General features: G+C 41.7%; 1 protein-coding gene across 4 annotated transcripts in view; it reads left to right on the top strand.

Moving 5' to 3' along the window:
- GRIN2A (glutamate ionotropic receptor NMDA type subunit 2A) overlaps positions 1–26,713 on the top strand; it is a 427,129-nt gene that overhangs the window by 380,829 nt on the left and 19,587 nt on the right. For all 4 annotated transcript variants that reach the window (XM_026446647.1, XM_026446648.1, XM_026446650.1 and 1 more), the window contains one exon: positions 8,368–8,555. In XM_026446647.1, the coding sequence (XP_026302432.1) occupies positions 8,368–8,555 (188 nt within the window). The remainder of the gene's footprint in view (positions 1–8,367; positions 8,556–26,713) is intronic.

The raw sequence follows: 26,713 nt of genomic DNA, 5'->3' as shown, positions 1-26,713 counted from the left end.
CCACCTCTGTCTTATAAAATCCCTCAGGATTTATTCTCAGCTAAAAAGTAAATATTAACCATCCATCTTTTTTGCCCAATTCACAGTGAATATTATTGGTAGAAATAACCCACACAAAGTAAACTGACAAGAGCTGAAAGCACATAGGGAGAAATTTGGTATTGACTAAAAATCCATAGATGACTCAAATCTTCTTAGCTAATTTTGATTCTCTGTACAATTTTGACCCAGGAGAATTGGACTTAGTGGAAATAATAACCACAAAAGCAAACTCAAAATGGCAGAAGTTATAAATTAGTAAAATTTGTTGTGGTCCAAATGCTGATTGATGAAGCAAATATTTATAAAATTTAAACAGAAAAGAATTGACCCCAGTAAAAATGTTTCCAAAAAAATTGGAAACGATTTAACTATGCTATGCAAGACATCGATCGAGGAATTAAATTAGCTTAATGGAGTTTGCTTTGAAAAATGCTTCCTTTGTGAAAATTCATCAATGTTGGTATAATTCTGACTTTAGAGTTTGTATTCACAAACCCAGAATCAAAATGTGATTCTAGGCCATTTTCCCAAAGCCAGTTTTAGACCATCCTGTGCTGATGGCAGATAGTCTCTGTATAGGTTGAGTGTCTCTTGCCCAAGTAAACAATTTCAAAGGTTATCGTGCCCCAGTGGTACCATTTCTGGGGATCATGAATGCCCTTCCCCGATGGGTACCTGGTGGTGTTCCACACCTTCACTGCTTCTCTGCATAGTGATACCACCACTGCCAGACAATCTCCTAAATCCCACCAGCATCTGCAATTGCAAACAAAACACCTTCACTTCCATTTTAATCCATCCAACAGCCAGCCCTGTAATCAGGTATTTCCCATCTTGCAGATGAGAAAACTGAAGCTCAGGGAGGTCCCATGACCGGGCTTCACTCATGGAGCTGGTAAAGGTAAATCTGAATTGTGTTCCCTGTTCCACAGTTGCCCAGACATGCCAACTGACCTCACGTGTTAATGTGTTTCTCTTCCTGGCAAGTGTTTGGTTTGACCTGAAAAAAATACATTCAGTTATCATCAAAGAGATGTTTTAATTTTCAGTAACACACACACACACACACACACACACACACACACACGCTGGTTTCATTAATTCATCAAGACAAGTAGTGTCTTGTTAAAGGCTTCTTGAATGTTAATGAATGAATAATTAACTTTAACTATATAATTAGCCTTTAAATGTGCTGAGACCCCCAGAGAACATCTGCAAACATGCATAAGAAGTTGATGAGCTAAAACCGGAAACTTTTGATTAGGAAATGTCAAGTCACTTGACAATACAAATTCCCATCCCTAACGTGTCCATGCTTCGACTGTGGAGTATGGTCCTCCCCGGTGTAGGCACAATTAGATTTGCCAACAAACAGTCTTGGGGCTAGGATTGGACTTTCAAGGCCATTGTGCAGGTATAAGAGAGACCCACTGAGTAAAGGAATGGGGTCAGATCTACACACTTGTGAAAGCTTTAGCAGCTCTTGAGAGCTGTCAATAAGTCTGGCAGGAAACCACTAGGTTAAAGTAGCATGGGGCACAGGTGACATCCCTCCTTACCTTGCTTCTTTGCTAATTTACAGAGAGGAGGTCTTATTTCCCCCTCTCATTCTGAATTACTGTCATTTCTAATCATCTGTGCTCCTTGAGGAACTGCCGGTGATGGAGAAGGTAATGGCACCCGCACAGCCACTAAGACGCCTGGCAGGGGGTGAGCCTGTCATGCAGCCAGCATAGCGTGGAATTCATTTGGGCTCCAGCACTGCTCTAGCCCTCATGATGGAAAGCCAAGGTGTCTTTGGTCTGTCACAGACATTGGAGAAGAGTGATCACTCCTCTCCAACATCTTCTATAGGGAGTGGAGGCAGAAAGGTGCAATAGACCCCAGTGTGTCAGATGGGATCTCTGTCCTCATCATGGGCAACATCCCACAATTCTCAGACCTGACCTCTGAACTTCCTCCTTCCCAGTGGGAGAAACACAACCCTGGTAGCTGGTAGGAACTGAGAATGTGGCACAAAGACAATTTCCTCTTGAAAAAAGGAAGAGAACATGCACCAGGCAGAGAAGAGTAACTGGGTTCGCTTAGCTGTGTGTTCTTAATTGGGCTTTCAGTTGGCTGCTCTTGGTTCTAAGGAACCAGCCCCTCAGTGGTGTTCCAAGCCAGTGCTGCCAATACCAGGCTGCAGCCTAACAAGTCACTCTGCATCCAGCAGTCACAGCTCAACCCCTCTAAATGCTGTTGGTTCACATTGGACCAATACTGTGACACTGTCTACTATGGAAACTAAGCACTTGAAATATGGCAGGCTTCCGTTTCAGGTGGGCTTTTTTCTCTTTCTTACCCTCCATCTTCAACAAGAAGCTATGGCCACCCACACCTAAATGTCTTCCGATGGACTGCAGTAGACTATGTTAGAGGCAAGAGTTTTCTATGAAGGTAACTCCAGCCCCTTAGATGACTGTGCGGCTGTTGAGAACGAGATAGATGAAGTGGAACAACCCTCCACAACTATTGAAACTCTGGCTGCTCTGGCCCCATCCTTGCCTCTTCTTTCAAAACATTTGGCTTATTTGTAGCTAAAATCCCCAATCTGAATTTCCTAAGTAATAGAGTTGCCTCCACTTACTCCACAAGTCTTATGGATAACATGGCTTGGTCACAGTGGTTATGTCAGTTGCCTTTGGTGTCATACTGCATAGGTTCCAATGCCACTTTTGACATATATGGGCTGGGTGGTGGTGCTGACTCACTTTAATGCTCAATGCCTCAGTTTCTCCATCTGACAATAGGGAAAGCAGTAGTATGCCCATCCCTGCACAAGGAGAAGGACCAAAAAAAAAAAAAAAATGCATATAAAGTATGCAGAACTGGATTTCTCCTATAGGATCCATAAAATTGGTGAGCCCCTTTGCCATAAAATCTGAATTTGATAGAATGCATTTATGTGTTTTGAGCATGTTATGTTCTGAGCATCGCACACATACTTTACTTATATCACTTTATGCCCAACACCCCTTTAAGGACAAATAATGTTGGCTCTATTTTTCTTATTTTTCTTTCCTTTTTTTTCTTTTTTCTTTTTTTTTTTTTTTTTGAGATGGAGTTTTGCTCTTGTTGCCCAAGCTGGAGTGCAATGGTGCAATCTCGACTCACTGCAACCTCCGCCTCCCAGGTTCAAGTGATTCTCCTGCCTCAGCCTCCCGAGTAGCTGGGATTACAGGCATGTGCCACCTCACCCAGCTATTTTTTTGTATTTTTAGTAGAGACGGGGTTTCTCCATGTTGGTCAGGCTGGTCTCAAACTCCCAACCTCAGGTCATCCACCCACCTCGGCCTCCCAAAGTGCTGGGACTACAGGTGTGAGCCACCGTGCCCAGCAAGTTGGGTCCATTTTTCATAGAGAAAACTGAGCCTCAGAAATACAGGTGCTTTGCCCAAAGCCCCTGATGACAAATCTCAGAGATTTAGGGGATTTTTTTTTTTTTTTCTAACAACAGGAACAACTATTTTTTCCGATAGAAAACAGATCAAAAGTAGACTTTTGGGGTCAGAGCAAGAAGGGAGACCCAGAGTCCTGCTCCCTAAGCCTTCCCCTTGCTTGCCACGGAACATCTAGGGCTGTGCCGTCCACTGCAATAGTCCATAGGTACATGGGATCCCCTACGTTAAAATCTAAATTAATGAAATTAAATGAAATGTACAACTCAATTGCACTAACCATCTTTCACGTGCTCAATATTCATAGTAGACCGTGTCAGAGCATTTCCAGCATTGCAGAAAGTTCTATTGGACAGTGTTGTCCTAGAGGGTTTTATAATATAAAGTCTGGAAATATCACCATGGAGCCCCAGGCTGCCTTAGCCTCTCCAAAACTTTTCTGCTCATAGACAGAATGGGAAAATAATAGCACTAATAATAATCATATCTTGCTACTGGATAGTTGTGAGGCCTCAGTGGGATGATGTCTGTAAAATGCTAAGTATTTTATAAAACACCTTGCAGACAATGGCCATCTCTTTTTTTCAAAGCGATTATTAGTGATTCCATTTGCTATTATTTTAATTCATAGTTTGTTCCTGCAACAGTTCGCTCAGGATAATGGTCTGCAGCTCCATTCATGTCTCTGCAAAGGACGTGATCTTGTTCTTTTTATGGCTGCATAGTATTCAATGGTGTATATGTGCCACATTTTCTTTATCCAGTCTATCACTGGTGGGCATTTAGGTTGATGCTGTGTCTTTGCTATTGTGAATAGTGCTGCAGTGAACATATGTGTGCATGTGTCTTTTTTTTTTTTTTTTTTTTGAGACGGAGTCTCGCTCTGTTGCCCAGGCTGGAGTGCAGTGGCCGGATCTCAGCTCACTGCAAGCTCCGCCTCCCGGGTTTACGCCATTCTCCTGCCTCAGCCTCCTGAGTAGCAGGGACTACAGGCGCCCGCCACCTCGCCCGGCTAATTTTTTTGTGTTTTTTAGTAGAGACGGGGTTTCACCTGTGTTGGCCAGGATGGTCTCGATCTCCTGACCTCGTGATCCGCCCGTCTCAGCCTCCCAAAGTGCTGGGATTACAGGCTTGAGCCACCGCGCCCGGCACATGTGTCTTTATAATAGAATGATTTACATTTCTTTGGGTATATATCCAGTATAGGTCTTTGACGAATCACCACGCTGCTTTCCACAATGGTTTCACTAATCTACACTCCCATCAACAGTGTATAATCGTTTCTCTTTCTTCATAACCTTGCCAGCATCTGTTATTTTTTGACTTTTTAATAATAGTCCATTCTGACTGGTGTGAGATGGTGTCTCAGACAATGACCATCTCCCTTAAGGGGGACTGTGTATGCCCCAGAATGTTTTTAAACATGCAGCTATCTGTAGCTATTGTGTGTAGGCCCCAGCTTTCTAAAGTCTAGAACCAGTTCGTGTGGCCCTACGGTTTCCTTTCTGTGTTGTCATTACTTTGGTTCTGACATGGCCCTAAGATGACAGTCAGGCCATGGAGGGCTGGCCCATTTGTTCCCCACTATGGCCAGACCCCTCTGAGAGCATGACCACCAGCCCACCCCAGTCTTGCCAATGTGTAATTGCATTGGTCAGAGTCAACCACATCTTTTGCAGCTGTCCTGCCTCTGACTTTTCAGCATGGTGCTTTTACAAACTTTGTTTCCAAAGAAAACTTTCTTTATTCCTCGTACTCATATGTCTGTTTATTGCTCAGCTCAAAAAGACCTGTCATGAAATATGGTACTGATTTGCAGATGTCTATGCCTGTCCATAAAATACCAACTTAAACTGCTTCTGGACAATTCTCATGTGGCTGCTAGGTACGTGTTTAGATTTCCAACCCAGCAGCGCCTCAGTGCACAGTGGCTTAGCAGGATGGGAGAAGGTTTCACGCCATGAATTCCAACAGAGGGCCTTAATGTTTGAATGAGCCTGTGTGTACATGTGTGTGTTTATGTTTACTTTTTGAGGAATGGAGAGATGAGTGTTGGGTGGGACTTAGAAAGTCTAAATAAAACCAAGGTTCTGTATCTCCATGGCAACTTGGATATGGGAAATATTGACGTTGCAAGTATCTCAGCTTTTTCATGAGACCAACACCTTCCATGGCCCTAAGTCTTCAGGATACATGTGTTATCCAGAGTTTCAATTTCCCTATGGATAGCCACAGAAGATGACTATTGGCTCACAGAATCTTAGAATGCCACAGCTGAACAAGTGTCTTAGCAAGACCACCATGACCACCTCCTCTCACAGAGGAGAAACCAGAAATCCAGAAGGAGAAAGTGACTTTTCTTAGGTTGCACCATCATCCTAGCCTAGACTAGAACTCAGGTCCCTTTTACCTACTAGTCCAGTGTTCTTGTTACACACCTTACTCCCACGATACACGAGTTACTTTTGACCTTGTATAACTCTCCATCCCATATTTCTGTAGGTCTCATTATTGCTGGCTGTTCCTCTTGACTTGCTGTCCTCAAGACAAGCTCTAGGTTGCTCTAGGTTACAAATGACAGTTCTAGGTTACCATCACTGTTGCCAATCAGTGCCCAGTTCTGTTCCGCTACTGCTTGATCTGATTCCCTTTAAATACTCTCAGAGCTTAATACCAAGTCTCTGATTCCCCCACCTTGAGATCAAAGCTTCAGAGTGTTTCTATGGATGAGACAAGTCCTACAGTTTTGCGCCACCTCAAACCATTATAGAAACAAAAAAAGTAAAATGAAGAACATGGCTGTAAACCTGCCAAATAGTTTTGTTCCCATAGGGAGTCCTTCGGCAGCTGTCTCCGCGAAGATGCAGTATTTCACATCCTCTCTTTGCCATTTTCATTTTTATTTTTTTGCTTCACTGTTTTATGTTTTCTTGTTAAAGAAAGAAAGGCAATAAGGTTGAGAAAGTGTCATGAAATTGAGTCATCTCCAATTTAGTTTTCTTACCCATTTTAGAGTTGAGACATTCATCCCTGCATTCCACAGTGATCATTTCAGCCTCGTTAAATAACTTTACCATTTGGAAACAATATCCAGGACCACTGATAGGGATGTAACCATAATTAGGGCCTGTAATCCCAGCAGTTTGGGAAGCCAAGGTGGGTGGATCACTTGAGGCCAGGAGTTCAAGGCCGGCCTGACCAACATGGTGAAACCCTGTCTCTACTAAAACTATAAAAATTAGCCGGGAGTGGTAGCAGACACCTGTAATCCCAGTTATTTGGGAGGCTGAGGCACGAGAATCACTTGAATCCGGGAGGTGGAGGTTGCAGTGAGCTGAGATCGTACCATTGCACTCCAGCCTGGGCAACGGAGTGAGACTCCATCTGAATAATAATAATAATAATATTTAGGCACAATTGTGCCCTTGGAGAGATTACCTGATGCTTGTTTTCTGGGGCATGCATAGGATTTCTAAGGAAATGATAACATTCCACATTTTGAACTGCATGGTGATTTCGAGGATATATACATATGTAAAAATTCATCAAGCATTTCATTACACATACATTATACCTCAATAAAAATAAGTATATCAAAAAATTTAAAAGTGCTATGTTTATTGACGTGGAAATATATTCACTATGGAATGAGAGAAGAAAGCAATTTGTGAAATAGTTTGTGTGGCATAATAACATTTTCAGGATTAAAACAAGGGTTGGCAAACTACAGCCCATGGACCCATCTGTTTTCCTAAATAACATTTTATTGGAACAGAGCAAAGTTCGTTTGTTTACACATTCTCTATGGCTGCTGTGGCGCTATGTCTTGGTTTCCAGGGGCAGCCATAACAAAGGAATGCAACCTGAGTGGCTTAAACAACAGAAATGACTGTCTCACAGCTCTGGAGGCTAGATGTCCAAGATCAGGGCATGTGCAGGACCACGCTTCCACTGAAGGCTCCAGGGAGGGATCTGTTCCAGGCCTCTCTCCTGGCTTCTGGTAGTTCTTGGCTTGCAGCAGCATAACTCCAGTCTTCATATGGTGTTCTCCCTGTATGCATGTCTGTGTTCAGATTTCTCCTTTTTATAAGGATGCCAGCCACAGTGGATTAGGGGTTCATCCTACTTCTGTATGAATGTTAGGGGTGGACACAGTGCAGCCCATAACACCCCGGAACAGCAGAGTTTAATGGCTGCAACAGAGACTGTATGGCTCACAAAGCCTCAACTATTTATTATCTTGTCTTTACAGAAAAAAGTTTGGCAATCTCTGTGTATGCGTGTTTGTGCATACTCATTAAAAATTTGGAAGGCTGTTCGCTAACAAAAAAGGTTGCATGTGAGTTACAGAATTATAGGTAGTTTTAATTTTAATGATTTTTAATACTTCTCTATATTATTTGGATTTTTAAACATTCTGCAATAATTTCTGTATGATAAACAAGCAGCACACGTATTTCTCTTGGGAGGAAAATATATTATTCCTATTTAGTTCCTTTCCCCTTCACACTACCACCAAATTCTTCTGCCCCTTAGTGGTTTATTTTGTTCTGATGCAAACCTTTCTAAATAGGCCAGTGTTCTCCACTGTTGGGAGTGTTCAGGACAAACACTTAGCAAACCAGCAAACTCGACTGTTTACTCACTTGGGTATATGGATCCTTCATGTCTTTATTTAGCTGCCTCTTGTAAGTTGGAGAGAAAAGGTTCTGGCTTTTATCTCCTCATTAAAAATAGATCCTTTTATGACGAGGGGATGAAGAGGCCATGAGTCATCACCAGCATGAAAGAAAGTATGTGATGCTTTCAGGATCAGGCCTCAGGAGCCAGACCCCGAGGTGGTACCTGGCCATCCCTCTGACCCCCTGGTTTCTTGTCATTTCAGGAAGCTGGATGCTTTCATCTACGATGCCGCGGTCTTGAATTACAAGGCCGGGAGGGATGAAGGCTGCAAGCTGGTGACCATCGGGAGTGGGTACATCTTTGCCACCACTGGTTATGGAATTGCCCTTCAGAAAGGCTCTCCTTGGAAGAGGCAGATCGACCTGGCCTTGCTTCAGTTTGTGGGTGATGGTAAGACCCCAGGTGACCCCTTTCTTTAGGGGGACTTGAGACCCTCGCACTTGCTCTGTTTGTTCCTGGGCTTCCCAGTAGATCTTTGCATGATGAGTTTGCTCCCTAAAAATATTTACTGAGTTCCTGTCACATGAAACCGTGGTTCTTTAGATTGCTTATAATGGAAAGCAATTCTAGATAACTAAATTTAACAAACAAAAGTATTCTAAGGATACAGTCTCTCTCGGAGGATTTAGGAAAGAGTTAAATAGGTTTAGAAAAAGAAGGAGACAGGGCAGTCCTGGCGCCTTAAGTGGGAATTTAAGTGGGGCTTTATCTCTAGGGCAGTGGTTCTCAGAGGGTAAAGGGCAATTTTGTCCCCTAGGAGACATATGGCAGTGCCTGGAGACACATTCAGTGATCACGGCTGGGAATGTGCTTGCTGATCTCATGGGTAGAGGCCAGGGCTAGAAGATGCAGGGAAACACCTTACAGGGTTCAGGACAGCCCCCTACATCACAAAACACAGAATTATCCAACCGCACATGTTGGTAGGCTGTGGTTGAGAGACCCTGCTGTACAAAATTACATAACTAGGCTGTAATCAGTCCCAATTTCATTCCAGAGAAAGGATTCCTGATGCATTTTGAGGTCAAAGACTCTTTCCTAGACTCACCAGGCATGACTCAGGGTGGGGTCATGTTGTTCCAACATGGCAACTCATGTTCTTCTCCCATGGAGGAATGAAGGAAATTCAATCTCTGTTACAGCCTAATGAGACTGTGGCATTTATAGAACTATACAGCCACTTGGGTCAGCTGTGTCACCAGAAGCATTTCCTCCTGCCTGCCCTTTCTACTTCATAGCTGGTAATCTCACGATAGCCCAGAGTTTCCTGGCACGGCCTCTGGAGACTGGCCATGGCTTGGAATGGCAGGTTGGTTTCGTTTTCATTAATAACACTGAGGAAATGAGAAAAGCAAAGTCAGCTCAGATAGCAGGTTAACACCAACAATGAGCTCAGTATGAGGGGGATAGAAAGGCTCAGGCCAGAGGGCAGAAGCCCCATTCTGATAGGTGGAGGCTATATTCAGAGATGGTTACTGAATGTGCTATGCTGGGCTAGAGGTGAGAGAGAAAAATCTAGTTACCACTACGGTGAAATGCAATATCAAAATAGGCAGAGGTTAGCTAGTGCGTAGGGTTGGTGTGAATTTGAATGAAGTGCACAATTACTTCTGGCTTCTTATCCGCTTTCTATTCACAGAATTAAATCCTAGATTCTCACAGTGCCATCAAGCATGCGAAAGGTGTTTTATATTTAACTCCCAAATAAGAACATCTGAGTCTTTGAATTCCCCTTAGGGCATTTGTACCTTCCTCAGATCACTGGCCATGTTCTCTGTTGTGTAATAATGATTTGTGGCTGTGTTGGTCAGCTTTTTGCTGTGAGATCTTAGAGGCATACAACAATAAGCATTTATTTTCCTCATGGTAGCGCAGGTTGAGTGGAAAAGCTCTGCCTGGGGTGGGGATAGTGCCTCTGCTTCCTGCCACAAGCCCTGAATCAACGGTGTGGTCTCTGCTCCACACGTGTTTATGCTGTGTCTCAGGCTGAAAGGGTAGCAGCTACCTGGGGAAACTCTTTTCCTGACTATAGCAGAAGCACAGAAAGGACTGCCTCGCTGCACATGCACATTTCAAGCCACTGCTTGGTCATGTTCATGTCTGCTAATATCCTTCTGTCCAAAGCAAGTCAGTTGTGCACGTTCCTGGTCATCAGTTGTGCACGTTCCTGGTCAAGGGATTGCGGGTATATTCTACCTTTCATGTGACAGATTTTGAAGTTTTATGGCAAAAGTGTGGACACTGAGAGTACACTGAAGAATTGGGGCCAAATGTTTTGCCTGTCACGGGGGTGGATAAACACCCTTACAGGGGGTGAACTACTCAGCAAACAGGAGTCTTGTTTCCAGCATTAAAACAAAACACTGAACATCACAGGTAATTGGTCAATAAAGGGTTGAATGAATAAATACGTGTATAGATGACTGGTTGATGTTAAGATGTATTTCATTTGGCAGGAAACTTTTAAATGTGATAGGTATCTGTCAAATAAGTGAGTTCTAACTCTAGCCCCACCTACCATTGGTGTCACTCTCGAACCATCTATTATAAAACAGCTAACATATTTAGGGACTTGGATATGTCAGTCATCATACTGGATGCATTACATATGTTCCTCAATGTAATCTTCGTAACCTTATGAGGTTAAATATTGCTTATTCCCACTTTACAGAGGAGGAAATTCAATCTCAGAGGGCAAATCCCCTAGCTAGTAAGGGGCAAAGCTTCTACTTCAGGGACCTTACTCTGGAAGGGGTCCAATTAGGGAAGACTGTTGTTACATTTAATTTTCTAAGATATCTATCAAAGATGACTAATTCAACTCTTGAGATGTGTAAATCCTTTAGGAAGGAGTAATTTAGTGCATATCTGAACTAAATCTGTTGCATTTACAAATACTTTTATGAAAGAAGTGATCTTTTTTAGCCTCAGTTTATTCATCTGTGAAAGGGTACAGAAATATTTACCTAATAAGGTTGGTGTGAAGATGAAATGGGAGAATACATGTCAAGTGCATAGCTTAGCATAGACCCTGTAACATACAAGTGGTTCAATAAATGCTAGCCATCACCATCGTTGTTACAGAAAAGGGGTGCTGATGCAGACCTCAAGAGAGAGTTCTTGGATCTCATGCAAGAAAGAATTCAGGGCGAGTCCATGGAGTAAAGTCAAAGCAAGTTTATTAAGAAAATGAAGGAATAAAAGAATGGCTACTCCATAGACAGAGCAGACCCAAGGGCTGCTGGTTGCCCATTTTTATGGTTATTTCTTGAGGACATGCTAAACAAGGGGTGGATTATTCAGGCGTCCCTTTTTTAGACCATATAGGGTAACTTCCTGACGTTGCCATGGCATTTGTAAACTATCATGGCACTAGTGGGAGTGTAGCAGTGGGGATGACCAGAGATCCCTCTCATGGCCAGCTTGGTTTTGGTGGGTTTTGGCCGGCTTCTTTACTGCAACCTGTTTTATCAGCAAGGTCTTTGTGATCTATATCTTGTGCCCACCTTCTATGTCATCTTGTGACTTGGAATGCCTTAAGCCATTTGGGAATGCAGCCCAGTAGGTCTCAGCCTCATTTTACCCGGCTCCTATTTAAGATAGAGTTGTTCTGGTTCACACGTCTCTGATATCATTATTATCATTATCATCATCATCACCACCATCACCATCATCATCACCATCAGTCATTATCATCATCATCGTCATCATGACCAATGCCATCATCCTTATTACCACCATCATTACCACCATCATCATGGCCGTCACCACCACCCTCCTCCTCCTCTTCATCCTTCTCCTTCTCATCATCACCATAGTTGCCTGTGCACAACTCTAGTATCAAACAACTTCTTTAGTGTTGCACTGGCAATAATATAGTCAAGTTAGTAACATAGAAACAACGTTTGTGGTGCTAAACACAAAAGGTCTTCTTTGCATCAAATAAAAAATAAACAGTAAAAGCATCCAGATGGGCCAGGAGTTTGTTTATGTACTTACAGAACATCTAGGTTCTCATAGATATTTTCTGTTCTGGCTCATTGCCTTCCTGGTCAGACTGTTGGGTTTGGGATGTGTGTCTTTTCAGCTTCATGTCTTGAGGCCATCTGGAGGCAAAGACTTGGGAGAGGAAATGCCATTGTTCCAGGGGATGTCTCTAGATGATCTTCCCGGAAAGCCATGACCAATTCTGAATGTCTCTCTAGGAGTAAATACATGAATTAACACAGCTGCATAAATATTTCACTTATTGTATGCAGCTTCAGCAGGATTAATTATGCTCTAAAATTAGACGTGTAAAGAGCACAGTGCTGAGCAGTACCAAATTATTCATCTAGAATGGAGTGTTTATCTCTTGTTATAAAGTAGCTTCAGTGGACGATTATGAGTTTAATGAGTGTCAAAAGTATAAAAAATTTTCCTAATGAGCTGTGTAAATATAACCTTTGAATGGAGTGTTTGGTTATTGAGGGAACCTCTTACGTGAAGCCTGCCATGCATTTCCCTAGGAAAAAGACTGCTCATCTGCCTGGAAGCATACACAAGATCCTAGTAAGATGTGGCCTTCCTAATTGTCTGTGGTCTTTCTAAAATGGTAAAGTGCACCATGGCATCTTTGACTCTCAGTCCTGGAGTAGCAGTGCTCATTGGCATTTTTCAGCATTGATCAGCATCAATACCCAACATTTACTGAGAAACAGATGCCTTCGTAGGCACTGATGTTCCAAGAAGGGGATGTCATGGTCTTTTTCTTCTTACCCTCAATGAACTTACAGTCCAGTAGGTTGACGACTGTATAAATGCAAAACATCTAATCCTAAAATTGAAACGTGTCTAGTAATTCACATATATAAATTTATATCACATGTGTATATATATACATATGTAGACAAAAATACATATATATATACATGTGTTATATATGTGGTATATATTCCTATGTATGTATATGTATAGACATATATATTCTTCTTAGGTGTGTTGGGTAGATAAGAGAGTGGTCAAGGAGAAATACGAGACATAACTAGTATCTTTAAATATAAGAATAAAGGACAGAATGATTCATAAAGAAAACAAGTGTGGCAAGATTTAGACAAAGAATAGAATGGGCCAGGGTTCATAGAAGCCTCTGCCATTTATTCTTCCAGCACCCAGGAACTCTTTATTGAGTACCTCGATTCTGTTTGGTCCCTAAAAGGTGACCCTTGAGTGAGAACCTGAAGACTGGGTGAGCCTTGGACGTAAAGAATAGCATTTCTGGCTTTGAAGTAAAGGTGAACAGAGGATCCCATAGGTCCCATCTATCTCCTGCATTTTGTGATTTTCAAAAAAATGATTCTGGGATTTGAAGAAGCGGAAGAAAGACCATAAAGGTCAAACCCTTCTGATATCTAGGGACCAGAAAAAAAGATACTGAGAAGAACAAGAATGCCTAATTTTATTGTTCAGACACAAATGGTGCTGAGAAAAAGGAAGGAAAAAAATTGTTTTGGGGCCTCTCCTCTATGGTTCAGCACTATACCAAGCACATCACATATAATATCCTAGTAAGCCTTTGTATAACATTCTGGAGTAACTCTTAGTATCTCCATTGCACAAAGCAGGACAATGAGGCTCCAGTGGGTCAAGTGAACTGCAGCAGAGCTTCTTTAGCTTTACCATGAGCAAGAATCACCTGGGGATCTTCCTACAAGACTCTGTTTCAGTGGGTCTAGGGTGGAGCCTGAGACCCAGCATTTCTAACAAGCTCCCAGGTGATGCTGATGCTACCAGCCAATGGACAACACCCTGTTCAGACTTTTATAGAGGTAACAATTGGCTCTAGTTCATCTGAGTCCAATTCTGATCATTTTTCCACTAAACCAAGCTGCAAGGAGAAACCTGGGTTGCAGGCGGCCGGGTCAGCTTAGCTATAAGTAATACTTTTTAGCATTGAGAAGCATTTAATCTTCTTTGTATTTCGCTCAGTTTTAAGGTTGTGGATTTATTTTTAAACTCCAGTATACATTACTCGTCCCTGACATCTAGTCTGAGTTCATATAACACATAAAATTAAATGTATATATTATATATTTTTTAAATTATGTATATGGTATATTCAATTGTACCTATATCATATTTAGGTGTATATAATAGATTATATATATAGTATATGTGAAATATTTGAAAGATATGGCACATATATCTCTCGCATGGATACTATATAAGGCTAGGTGCAGTGGCTCGCACCTATAATCTTAACTACTCAGGAGCCTGAGGTGGGAGGATTGCTTGAATCCAGGGGTTCAAGATCAGCCCAGGCAACATAGCAAAAACCCATCTCTACAAAAAAAATTTAAAAATTAGCTAAGCATGGTGGTACATGCTTATAGGCCCACCTACTCAGGAGACTGAGGCAGGAGGATTGCTTGAGCTCAGGAGTTTGAGGCTGCAGTAAGCCATGATCATGCCACTGCACTCCAGCCTGGGAGAGTGAGACCTTGTCTCCAAAAATAATTACATGAAGAGAGTGACCAATTCAACCAATTTTGCCCGGACTCTCCAAGTTTTAAAACTAGTGAGTGACCCTAGTTATATCATATTTGGACATATAATCATATGTTAAATATTTGAAAGATACAGATACACACGCACACACACACACACACAATTTTAGTTCATCAGGTTTCCTCTGTTCCTTTTGTACTGCAACTTTTGCCAGCAATAATTCAGATTGGAGAGGACCAAAAACCCTGCTCTCATGTTAATGAGGAGCCTTGCTTCAGTGGACTCTAGAGCTTTAAAATCACCGTTCAGCATAATGATGCTCACAGATCTTGGAGTCGGGGAGCCTTGGCAGGGAAGTCCATGGAGAAGCTCACTTTCTCCCTCTGAGTGGGTCAGTGTTGGCATCCTGAGTCCTTTTTTCGTTGGTCGCTCTTCCACTGAAGCATACAAGATAGCTTTTGACGGCAGTGGACCCCATGCTGGCAGGCAGAATAGAGTGTTTGCGTGGTTACAGAAGTCCTTGTATCTAATTAGAATTCTCATAAATTGCTCTGGGCCACTGGATGGATTGCTAATATCCTCAACACTGCCCTTGATCAGCTTCCCAGCTTAATATCTTTGGGCTGACATCCGAGTCTAGGGTAGAGCTGGACAGTCCCACAGCTCAGGCAGTGATGACCACACGTGTCCATTCTGAGGATGGCATATGCCTGAGAGGCCTTCACAGCCAGTCTTCTTGGGGCTGGCTTAGGAATGGTATGGCAATGTGGATTGGGGAAATCCTTGAATGCCCCTTACCCCTGAATATTTTTCCCATTCAACTTTCTACAGCATCCAAAATTTCACCATTTGAAATTTTTTTTTAGATAAGTGTGGATTGCTGCATGCAACACCCTATAAAAATGGAATTCCTCCTTCCTTGTTTTCCTAACCCCATTTCCTGATTTGACATCTCATCGATCCTTCAGCCTCTGTGCTCCTCTGTGAAGACTCCCATAAAGACTTCTAAGCTCATACCCTGCTTGTGAACTCCCTTATCTCCATGTTTGTGGCATTTAGCAAAGCAAGGGAGGTGAAATAAGTAAGATGAAGGTTCCGCAGTTTCCTAGTGGTGTGACCTGGGGCAAATTAATTTCTTAGAGTCTCAGTTTTCTCATTGTAAAATCAGAATTCTTTAAGAATTAAGTATGAAAATAAACATAAAGAAGCTAGCCCTGTGCCTGGCACACATTAGATGCCATTGTTGACCTCTCCACGTCCCCTGGCCACTTGAGTGCACTGCATTATAGGTTCCTTGAGGGCATACACTGTCCGTATCCATCCTTGTTGCTATTCCCTTACTGCAGGACTCAGTGGAGGTTGGCATACAGCAGGTACATAAACAAAACTTGTTTAATGAATGAAAAAATGAATGAATGAAGTAGAAAATGCTGCAGATATACTTTTGCAAGACTTATGTCATCGATTTAATATCTTCTCTAATGAAAAGGACCATATTTTCTTTAGAAAGAACACTAGATACCTCTGGAGAGATGCAAGGAGGTAATCACTGAATTACTGCCAAACTTTTGACAGTCTTTCCAAGCATCTTACCACTATATTAACTACAAGATAGAGGCAAATTCCTCCGTTGTCTTATGTGTATATTATAATAGTCAAATATATCTGTATTAAGCTCTTTAATGCAATATATGCAATATGATGTATATAACCAACAAAATTATATATTCCCTGGCTTTTACAACTGTATTGGATCATAAATTGCTACTTAGTCCAGTAATAGGGAAACCCGAAGCCAGAGAGGGGATACGACCTCACCTAAGGATGCACAGCGAAGCAGTGCAGAGTTGAGGCTCAAACCCAGGTTCTCTGCCTCCTAGACAAATTATATATTAGGAACAAAATAAAGGGAACACAAAACTAAGTGATGATCCTTTGTTCTGTTTCTTTGGGAAAGATTTGACCTCTGCAGTTAGGGGTAAGGGTCATAGAGGACAGTTGGGGTATCTCCAGGCATATTGGTCAGCAGCCCTGTCCAAATCATAAAGCTTCCAGTAGAATGAGCCTTGCTGTCTCCCAGGACCCCCTCCTTCCCTGCAGCACAGTAGAGGCAAGAGATACGACAGACAGTGTGGACTCCAAAGCACATGGTTTGTTTATTTCAGGCAAGACTGCATACTAATGGGGGAACAGTAGGCACATTTCATGTCCATCGTGTTCCCAGGCACACAGCCTTGGTTTATGTCTTTGTTTGACAAACCAGCCCTGTTCACAGCTTCTCCCTTTCTTCCATGCAAACCTCTTCCAAACTCTAGCTCTAACCCTTCCCTAAGGAGAAGCTTGTGAAATAAAACTGTGTTGCTCCACCCTTGAGTTTTGCTGTACTTCACTGATGTGGTTTTGTTCATTGCAATGTCATTATGTCATTAGCATGAATAGAGAATTCTAAAACCCCGAAAACCAGAAGTGATAATTGCACAGTTGTCTTAGCCAGACCCTTTGCCAAACTGGATCGAGCTCCTACTGTGTCCTTTGCTAAACTTGCTACTGCAGTCCTAAGAATTTAAACACTCAAAAGCGCTTCCTCCTTATTTGTGTGTGTGTGTGTGTGTGTGTGTGTGTGTGTGTGTGTGTTTCATATATCTTATCAACCAAGGTTTGTTTTCCAAATTCTGTATCCTCAGACAGGAATTCAGGTGTTCCCACATAGTAGTCAGCAACATAAGTTAGAACTCATGATTCTTCCATGTCCACCAGATCTATGGAGGGTTCTGGAATATGGATTCAGTCTCTTTAATCAAGAACCTGGGAGAGAGTGGCCAGGAACTTCAGAGACCCAGAAATTAGGAACATGAGGCTGAAATCTGTGCTTTGTTCTGCTGGTTTATGATGAAGAGGGTGACCAAGAGAAAGAGTATTTCCTTTAGCATTTATCAAAACCCATGACCCAAATCCCACTTACTGCCTGGTTTTGAAAATAAAGTTTTATTGAAACCCAATCGCATGTAAAGCCCAGTCATTGCAATAGAAACTGTAAGGCCTGCAAAGGCCAAAATGGTTATTATCTGGCCCTTTACAGAACAAGTTTGGTGGCATCTAGTCTAGACTGTCTGGAGAGAGAGAAGAAGGGCAGAGAAGGCCGGGCGCAGTGGCTCACGCCTGTAATCCCAGCACTTTGGGAGGCTGAGGCGGGTGAATCAGGAGTTCAAGACCAGCCTTTTCAATACAGTGAAACCCCGTCTCTACTAAAAAATACAAAAATTAGCCGGATGTGGTGGTGGGTGCCTGTAGTCCTAGCTACTCAGAAGGCTGAGGCAGGAGAATCACTTGAACCCAGGAGGCGGAGGTTGCAGTGAGCTGAGATGGTGCCACTGCACTCTAGCCTGAGCAACAGAATGAGACTCTGTCTCAAAAAAAAGAAAAGAAAAGAAAATAACAGAGTCAAAAAGTAAGGAAAGAGGGGAGAAAGGAAGAGATAGCAAAAAAAAAAAAAAAAAGGAGTAAAGGGAGAGAGAGGCAAAGAAGAAGGAGTGGGAGAGGTAAGAGATGTTTGCTAAGTGGTAGTTTAGGCAGTGTTTAGCCTGTGCATCCACAGAGCAAGCCGGTTTTATTAAACTGAGAATTAGCCACATTGCAGATGAAACTGAAGATGTCTCAGAGCCGTCCCTGCTTCTCCTCGGTTCCGGTGTGTTAGTACAAAGCACAGACCACCGGGTGACTCACTCCTGCCTCGGAGATGTCTAATCTGTCTTTTGATGGCTTCCCTGCCAGCAATTCTTCCTGACATAGGTCCCTGTGTCCTCAGATGACTCAGCAACACCCATTACAACCAGCAGCCTTAGCCCAATTAAAGAGATAAATGCAAAATAAAAATGGACAGAAGAGGAATTGCAGAGCATCTGAAAACCTCCTTTAAGAGGATGGGACAGTTTTCCATTTCTCCACATGGAAGTAGTTCAACAGCTACCATGATTGTTATAGATATTTATCATAATAAGTAACACTTATGAGAAGGATAACTACATGTCACAAAAATCATCTCATTCCTTTATGTATTTATCCACAAAAAGAGTCAAACTCTGTAAAATATTCGAAGAGATCTATTCTGAGCCAAATGTGAGGGCCATGACCCATGACACAGCCCCCCAGGAGGTCCTGAGAACAAGAACGTGTGCCCAAGGTGGTCGGGCTACAGCCCAGTTTTACACGTTTTAGGGAGACAAAAGACATCAATCAATACATGTGAGGTGTGCATTGGTGCAGTCTGATAGGGCAGGATAACGTGGTGTCGGGTGGGGGAGTGGGGCACAAGTAAAAGGTAGAGTCAAAGTCCAAAGATTTTCTGATTTGCAATTGGTTGAAAGAGTTAAATTATTATAGAAAGGCCTGGAATCAAGAGAAAGGAGTTTCTGGGTTAAGAGAAGGGGTTGTGGAGACTCCGGTTCTCAGGTGCGTGAAGCCTCAGTGTTTTCTGTTCAGACCCCTAAAAGATCCTGGCCTCTCAGTCTCTTCAAGATCGGGAGGGCCTGGAATGGGGAAAGATCTTGTTATGTTAATAGAGAATATATGTAGATGCAATTTTCCCCAACAAGGATGGCTTTGCAGGCCATTTAAAAATATGACAAAGAAACATATTTGGGGGTAAAATATTTTGACTTCCTTCTTTATCTGTCATGTGATGTTCTGCCCAAGTCAAGTTGGAAACTAAGCCATGTTACATAGCATGGAATAAAATTCCTCTGATGAGACTTGGTGGTTTGTAGGGTGTGAGTCTTCGGGCCCCTTAGATAGGACTTTGGGTAAGAGAAGAAAATGGTCGGAGTTTGGTCCTTATATTAATTTCATTTACTCCTCACAATGACTAAATGGCATGGAGTTAGGATTATTCATTCCTATTTATATCTGAGGAAACTGAGTCACAGGTCAGTTAAGTAAGGTGTCCAGGATTATCCAGCTAAGTGGGAGATCTGAGATTGGTACAATTGGTACCTACGCAGGAGGGCGCCAGGATCTTTGCTTTAACCTTCATGTGATGTTACTTCTTTAGCTGCTATAAACCCTCATAGACATCTTGGAAGACAGGTTTTCTTATCTGGAAAGGGGCAAGGCTGTGATTTAAACACAGGTAGGTCGCACCCCAGAGTCAGTGCTCCTTCCTCTTTTACTAATGAAACAGCATCATTCCCCTGCAGATGGTACTGGGCAAAATCGCTTGGCAACAGAAGTTTAGGGTGGGAGAGAAAGTGGCCTACACTTTTTTTCCGTTGTTCCATGGTGAAGGAGACTCGTCCATGCCTCAGGCCCCAGCACCATGGGAGCAGGCCCAGCCTAATTTTTGAGATCATTCAACCCTGCCAGTTTGGGGAAAACTAAGGACCCAGAAGCAAGAGATGAGAAGGAATGAAACAAGGACAGAATGTAATTAAGAGAAGTCAGATGTTTGGCCTCGATACAGGCTTGCAAAGCAGCCTCTCCAGGTTCACAAAGACCTGTCTTGGTTGCTGGAATTGCTTGTTCCCCACAGAGCTTCTTGGAGCTGCATAATCTCCAGAATTTCGGAAAGTTATTGTTCCTTGCTAAACGTGTTTTAATCAAATTGAAACTTCAAAGGCAGAAATCACAGTTGGGCATGAGCTGGGCTAGTCTGTAAATTACCAACTTTCTAATCAAGTTAGGAAGAACTGGGTGCCATTGACAACCCCCTTCCCATTTACTCACCCATTTGTTCGTTCATTCATTCTCCCCTCTAGTCGTTGATTCAGCAAAGAACAACTGAGCAGATTTTAAACTCCAGGTGGTGGGATATAAACATGATTAAACACTCCTGCTCTGTTGCCCTTGCATGTGGAGATGCTTTTGCCATTTTTGCATCCAATAGAATCACTTGGCAAGCCAAATGAAAATACAGACAACTGACTTTCATCTCCTGTGGGGTATTTCTATATCCTTTCTGGATGATTCTAATGCACATTAAGGGTTTTTTTTTTTTTTTATTGAAACTTAATACTTTTTATCTAGTGATCTAAATTTAATCTCCATGTACATAATTTTATACTATTTTATAACTTTTAAGTGAAAATTCTTAAAGCAGGCATTTGCTCCCTTTGTGCGCGCGTGCACACACACACACACACACACACACACACACACACACATATATATATATTTATTTATTTTTTTGAGACAGAGTTTTGCTCTTGTTGCCCAGGCTGGAATGCAGTGGTGTGATCTCAGCTTACTGCAACCTCCGCTTCCTGGGTTCAAGCGATTCTCCTGCCTCAGCCTCCTCAGTAGCTGGAATTACAGGCACCCACCACCACGCCCAGCTAATTTTTGTATTTTTAGTAAAGAAAGGGTTTCGCCGTGTTGGCCAGGCTGGTCTTGAACTCCTGACCTCAGGTGATCTGCCTGCCTCGGCTTCCCAAAGTGCTAGGATTACAGGTGTGAGCCAGCGTGCCCAGTCATATAATTCTTTTTAAAAAACGGGAAGTTCATGGGTACATGTGCAGGTTTGCTATATAGATAAACTTGTGTCATGGGGGTTTGTTGTACAGATTATTTCATCACCCAGGTATTAAGCCTAGTACCCATTATTTGTTTTCCTGATCCTCTCCCTCCTCCTATCCTCCAACCTCCATTAGGCCCCAGTGTGTGTTGGTCTCTTCTATATATCCGTGTGTTCTCATCCTTTAGTTTCCACTTGAAAGTGGGAACATGGGGTATTTGGTTTTCTATTCCTTTATTAGTTTACTAAGAATAATAGTCTTCAGCTCCATCCATAAGATTTAAGAATCACTCTTTAACAATATTTACCATTTAGAAACATTTTATCCTCTGATTGACAGATGCTGAGTACAAATATCTGGGGCCATCCAATCACTCAGTTGGGGTCCGTGATATTGAATCTTTGCCTTGTGTTTTATTCATTCTTTTTCTCTCAGGGCTTCTAATTAGGTTTACACAGAGACCTTGGTGATTGTGAACACTAGAGGCATAAATGGTTTGGCACTTCTAAGCATCAGTCCACATGCCAACCACAATAAAGAACATAGGAGATATGAGGGTAGGCTATGAATGGAAGACATAGTCAGATAAGCTTTAATGTTAAGCTTCCTCATTCAGGAAGGATCGAAATAGACATGAAAGCCTTTATTGCTTCCAAAGATTTCATTTTCATTTATTGACTATAATAACAGTGTTAAAAATAAAGCAGGCAAAACTGAAAACCCCACATTTGGGCAAAGACTGAGCCAGCACTTCTATCAATTAAATCGGATCTGGAACTAGATTTGGACACAATGGCTCTCCTGATTCCTTTTACATGTAGACGGGGCCTCATTTGAAACCATGGGGAAAGTGCGGCTAAAGACCATTGATCGAGTCTAATTTTTTATATAGATTTCATTATTGCTCCCATGTACATGGATGACTTTTGCATGCACACGTCATGTATACACAAGGATAATACACTGATATAGACGTCAGAAGGGGGTGATCATTAATAACCATTTTGATGCCCCAACAACTAAGTCATTTTTACTCTCCTATGACCTAAAAACTGTCTAGGGCAAACAATTTATTCAGAAATGCAACGTTTTCAAAGAAGAAAAATGTCAGTTCTAAGCATAGATTAGCAATAAAGGACTTAACTGCTTCTCCACTGGCCCGTGACCAGATGGTACCATAAAAATTAGACTTGTTTATTTCCCTCCTAATTTTAACTAGAGACATATTTGGAATAATAATGGAACAGTACTTACTTAAGAAACAGATAAAATCCATAAATATCCTGGAGAGCCGTTGACTCTTCCTCAGTGTTAAAACTCCAGGGGATTTTATCTGCGTAAATTTGCAGTGATTTCCCTAACAGGCCTGTTGAGATTCAGAATCTTAGTGTCTGTTATCAATCCAACACCAGGATGAGTACAAGGTCAGCATGCCAGGCCCGTGCCTGACAAGCAGTGAATTGCTCAAACCAGGGAAAGTCAAATATCAAGAGAACCATCAAAGTGGAAATAAGACATAATGAATGGCTTGTTGGTAAGTCAAACATTGATGTCACGTAGGCTCGTGCAAGATTTATGGGATGGATAAAGAGTGGTCCCAAATCCCTCTCAGTCTATATTTAAACGCTTTCATTTGGGAAGGCAATGTATTATGTATACAGTGGTCCCTCAGTATGGTGAAGGATTGGTTTGAGGACCTCCTACAGATACCAAAATCTGTGGATGCTCAAATTCCTGATATAAAATGGTGTAGCATTTGAATATAATCCACGCACATCTTTTCTTATACTTTAAATCATCTCTAGTTTACTTATAATACCTAATGCAATATAAATGCTATCTAAATAGTTGTTGCACCATATGGTTTAGGAAACAATGACAAGGAAAAAAAAAGTCTGTATATGTTTAGTGCAGACACTATTTTTTCCCCAAAATATTTTCAATCCATGATCATTTGAATTCACAAATACAGAAAGGACTGAATGTACATATAATCACCCTGACCTATAACTTTAACATAATTGTTTTTAATTTAGATATTATCTCCTGATCCCTGTTGCTTGCAGACATGTTTCTTTAAATAATTATAATTATTGGTTATATACACTTACATATTCCATGATTTTTCACTTATTATTACATTTTAAGCATTCTTATGTAACTACATTATCTGCTTTCACAATTATTTTCATTTTTTGCATGAAGTATCATCTTTACTAAACCAGAAACCGTTACATTATTTTCCAGATGCTACACATTTTGGTATTTTGCTAGTAGAGATAATGATGGAAGAAATATCTTCCTGCCTATTTCTTTTTTCTTTTGAACTATTTGCAACAAACTCTTAGATGTCGAATTTGAAGGGTTAATAGTTCTAAAGATCTCTGGGAGTCCTGATATATAGCGTTATATTGATGCCTAAAAGGTTTGTTTCCCCTGGATGCAGTGACTCATACCTGTAATCCCAGCACTTTAGGAGGCCAAGGTAGAGGGATTGCTTGAGCCCAGGAGTTCAAGATCAGCCTGGGCAACATGGTGAGACCCCATCTCTACAAAAAATAAAAACATTATCTAGGCATAGTGGCATGCACCTGTGGTCCCAGCTACTTTGGAGGCTGAGGTGGGAGGATCCCTTGAGCCTGGGAGGTTGAGGCTGCAGAGAGCAGTGTTCCTTCCGTTGCACTCTAGCATGGTTGACAGAACAAGACCCTGTCTCAAAGAAAAAAAAGTTTTGTTCCCATCTAAAGTACTAGTAATAGTGGATCAATATAACAATGTTACCACGATCTAGCAGCATTAGGCATTACAGTTCTTTTTGCTATTTTAGAAGGTACAACATGCTATCTCTTGTATATAAATATAAAAAGTTATTTCAAGTTTCATGTTTTGATTGGTTAAATCAGAATTCTGCACACTATGACCCATTGTGTGTTTTTTATAAATAAAGTTTTATTGGAACACAACCACACTCATTCCTGTATTATGTATTGTCTATGGCTGTTTTTGTGCTACAAAGGCAGAGTTGAGTAGTTGTGATACAGGCCGTATGGCCTGTAGTGCTGAAAATATTTACTAATTGGTCCTTTACATAAAAAAAAAAAAAAAAAATTACTGACCTCTGGCTTAAACAATAGAAGTGACATGTTCTTTTGAAACAATTCCAACAATTGGAAGGATTTAACTACACATGACTCATATCCCCTTATCCTTAAAGAAATTTTCTCTTTTTGTAAAGAAGTTTCACACTTAAAAAAAAAAAAATTCTTTTTTTCTCTGGTTTAGAAAGTCTGTTTTCTTCAACTTTCCTTATTACCTCACTTAACCCCCAAAGTTAAAGATACTTATACCTGTACTATGCCACTCACCGTTTTTTTCTATTTGTTACCTTCTATAAACTATGACATACATTCATTATATTACACAAATCCCAATGTCCAGTTAATTTGTATACAGCTGTGCAACTGCCACCCAGATTGAGCTACAAAATGTGAGCAGTATCCTAGAAAGCTTCCTCGTGGCCCCTACCAGCCAGTACTCCCCACAAAAGTAATCAACATTCTGTCTTCCGTGACCATGGGGTGTTTTTTGTCTTCTTTTGACCCTCAAATAAATGGTGGAATCATACAACATGTATTCATTGATGTCTCTTATGACATTAATACATATTACTACATGTAATCACAGCTCTTTTTTTTTTTTCATTGCTGGGTGGTATTTTATTGTACAAATTTATCCGTTTTGCTGTTGATGGGCATTTATATCACTTTTAGTTTTTGTCTGCTTTGGATATTTTTATACCTTTTTTGTGCACAAAGGAACTTATTGGTTTGGAAATATACCTAGGAATGAAATTGAGGGTAATAGAGCGCGTCTACTCAGCTTTGAACCACTGTTCCAAAGACGTAAACCAATTTACATTCCCGCCAGCAGCACTTGTAACTTCTCCAATTTCCAAGTGCTCCTTTTCTACCTTCTGTGAGAGGTAAAGCTGGCTTATGCAACTGAACTCTAGGTGTCTTCATCAGTGGCTGTGTGGTTGGCTGTTGCTGTATGATCATAATCAATCATTTAGAGATCCAGATTCTTTCCCCAACATCCACATTGCCTTATTTTGTGACCTTGGTTCATGTAGCCTGACCTCCGATTTAGCATCAGTACAATGGGGGCAGAGGACTGCGGAGTCTGCCCCACCTACTTTCCTGAGTTAGAATTGATATCTAGCTTTTCTCCCACCCCTATGTGCTCTTCCGCTCATCCTTGGCCACGATCTCACCCCATCTGGTGCCTTAAACTTGGGATAAGGAAGAGGAGGTGAGAGGAGCACCTCCATACCTGGGGAGGGGGAAGATGTCATCAAAGGGAGAGCTGAGAGCTCTCCTAAGTCATAACCCAGCCCTGCACACCACCCCTATGACCCTCTATGGAAAGAAAAACAGGGTCTTCCTTCTGCTTTAGTTACAGATGGTTCTGACAGCTGATATGGGGTCTTTTCTGTAATAAGATTTATTTCTCACTTTCTGTCCTTCTCCATTCTCCTTCTTTCTCGTCCTCCTCTTCCCTGTCTTCTTTTCTTTCCTTTCTACTCTCTCCTTCTCTTTTCATTCCACAACCAAGTCTCCGGTGCCCGTTAAGCAATGGGGAATAGTGATCAAATGGAAGTGATCCATTTTGCTTCTGGATTTTACAGCTTCAGAGAACTTGTTGACAACACTTCAATAAAAAAGAACCTGAAAAGCAGTGAGATCATTTTACTTGCTGAAAGGAAGGAGCTATTTCTTGGCACGTAGAACTGAGCAACACAGCACAGGTTGCTTTGGCGTTACAAGTGAAGCATCACACCCAAATGGCTCAAGCCCCTGGCCAGAGATAAGAACTCAGAGGCATCTCCCCCAGCTGGGAGACCAAGCTCCATGCTTTCCCACTACTTCCTTTAAACGGATCATTCAGGAATTTGCCTGCAAACTTAAAGTGACCCGCACCCTATTTCCTTTCATGTACTACTAGTTGCCACATTCTCTCTTTCTCGGGTTGACTCTTCATTTTTGCCTTGTGTGACGCAGGAGCAGAAAACTGTCCTCTTGATTCATTGTACCTTCCCTGCCCAGGATGTGCAAGTAATACATCTTTGAGCTTATTTTCTATATTGTGGTGTATTGAATTTGCATCTTTCATCTGAAGAACTAGGAACTGCTGCAGACTGGGTTTTCCCTTGGGGAGACTACAGCGTTGGGCTTCTAGTGCCAGAGTGATGATCAGGCAGACATAAAGTGAACATAGGTCAGACAAGAGCTGCAAGAGCATCATCAGTTATAAACAAGTTCCTCCTGGGAGAGATCTCCTGGTCATGGATAAGAAAACTAGGCATGAGACTGTCTATGAGGTAAAAGAAGCATCCTGTGAAAGACACATGTAAACACCCAGATTTATCTCCCCTCATTGACCATTAGGGCAGGGTTGTTAGCTGCTGTAGTACTGGAACCCCAGTTTAGCTAGGGGCTGTCAAAACAGCATCGGACCCTAAGTTACTGCTATCTTTTTTTTTTCTTAAATCTATAT

This window comes from Piliocolobus tephrosceles, chromosome 17, assembly GCF_002776525.5.
Source record: "Piliocolobus tephrosceles isolate RC106 chromosome 17, ASM277652v3, whole genome shotgun sequence".
NCBI classification, from domain to species: Eukaryota; Metazoa; Chordata; class Mammalia; order Primates; family Cercopithecidae; genus Piliocolobus; species Piliocolobus tephrosceles.
This window is presented reverse-complemented; position numbering and strand designations above follow the sequence as displayed.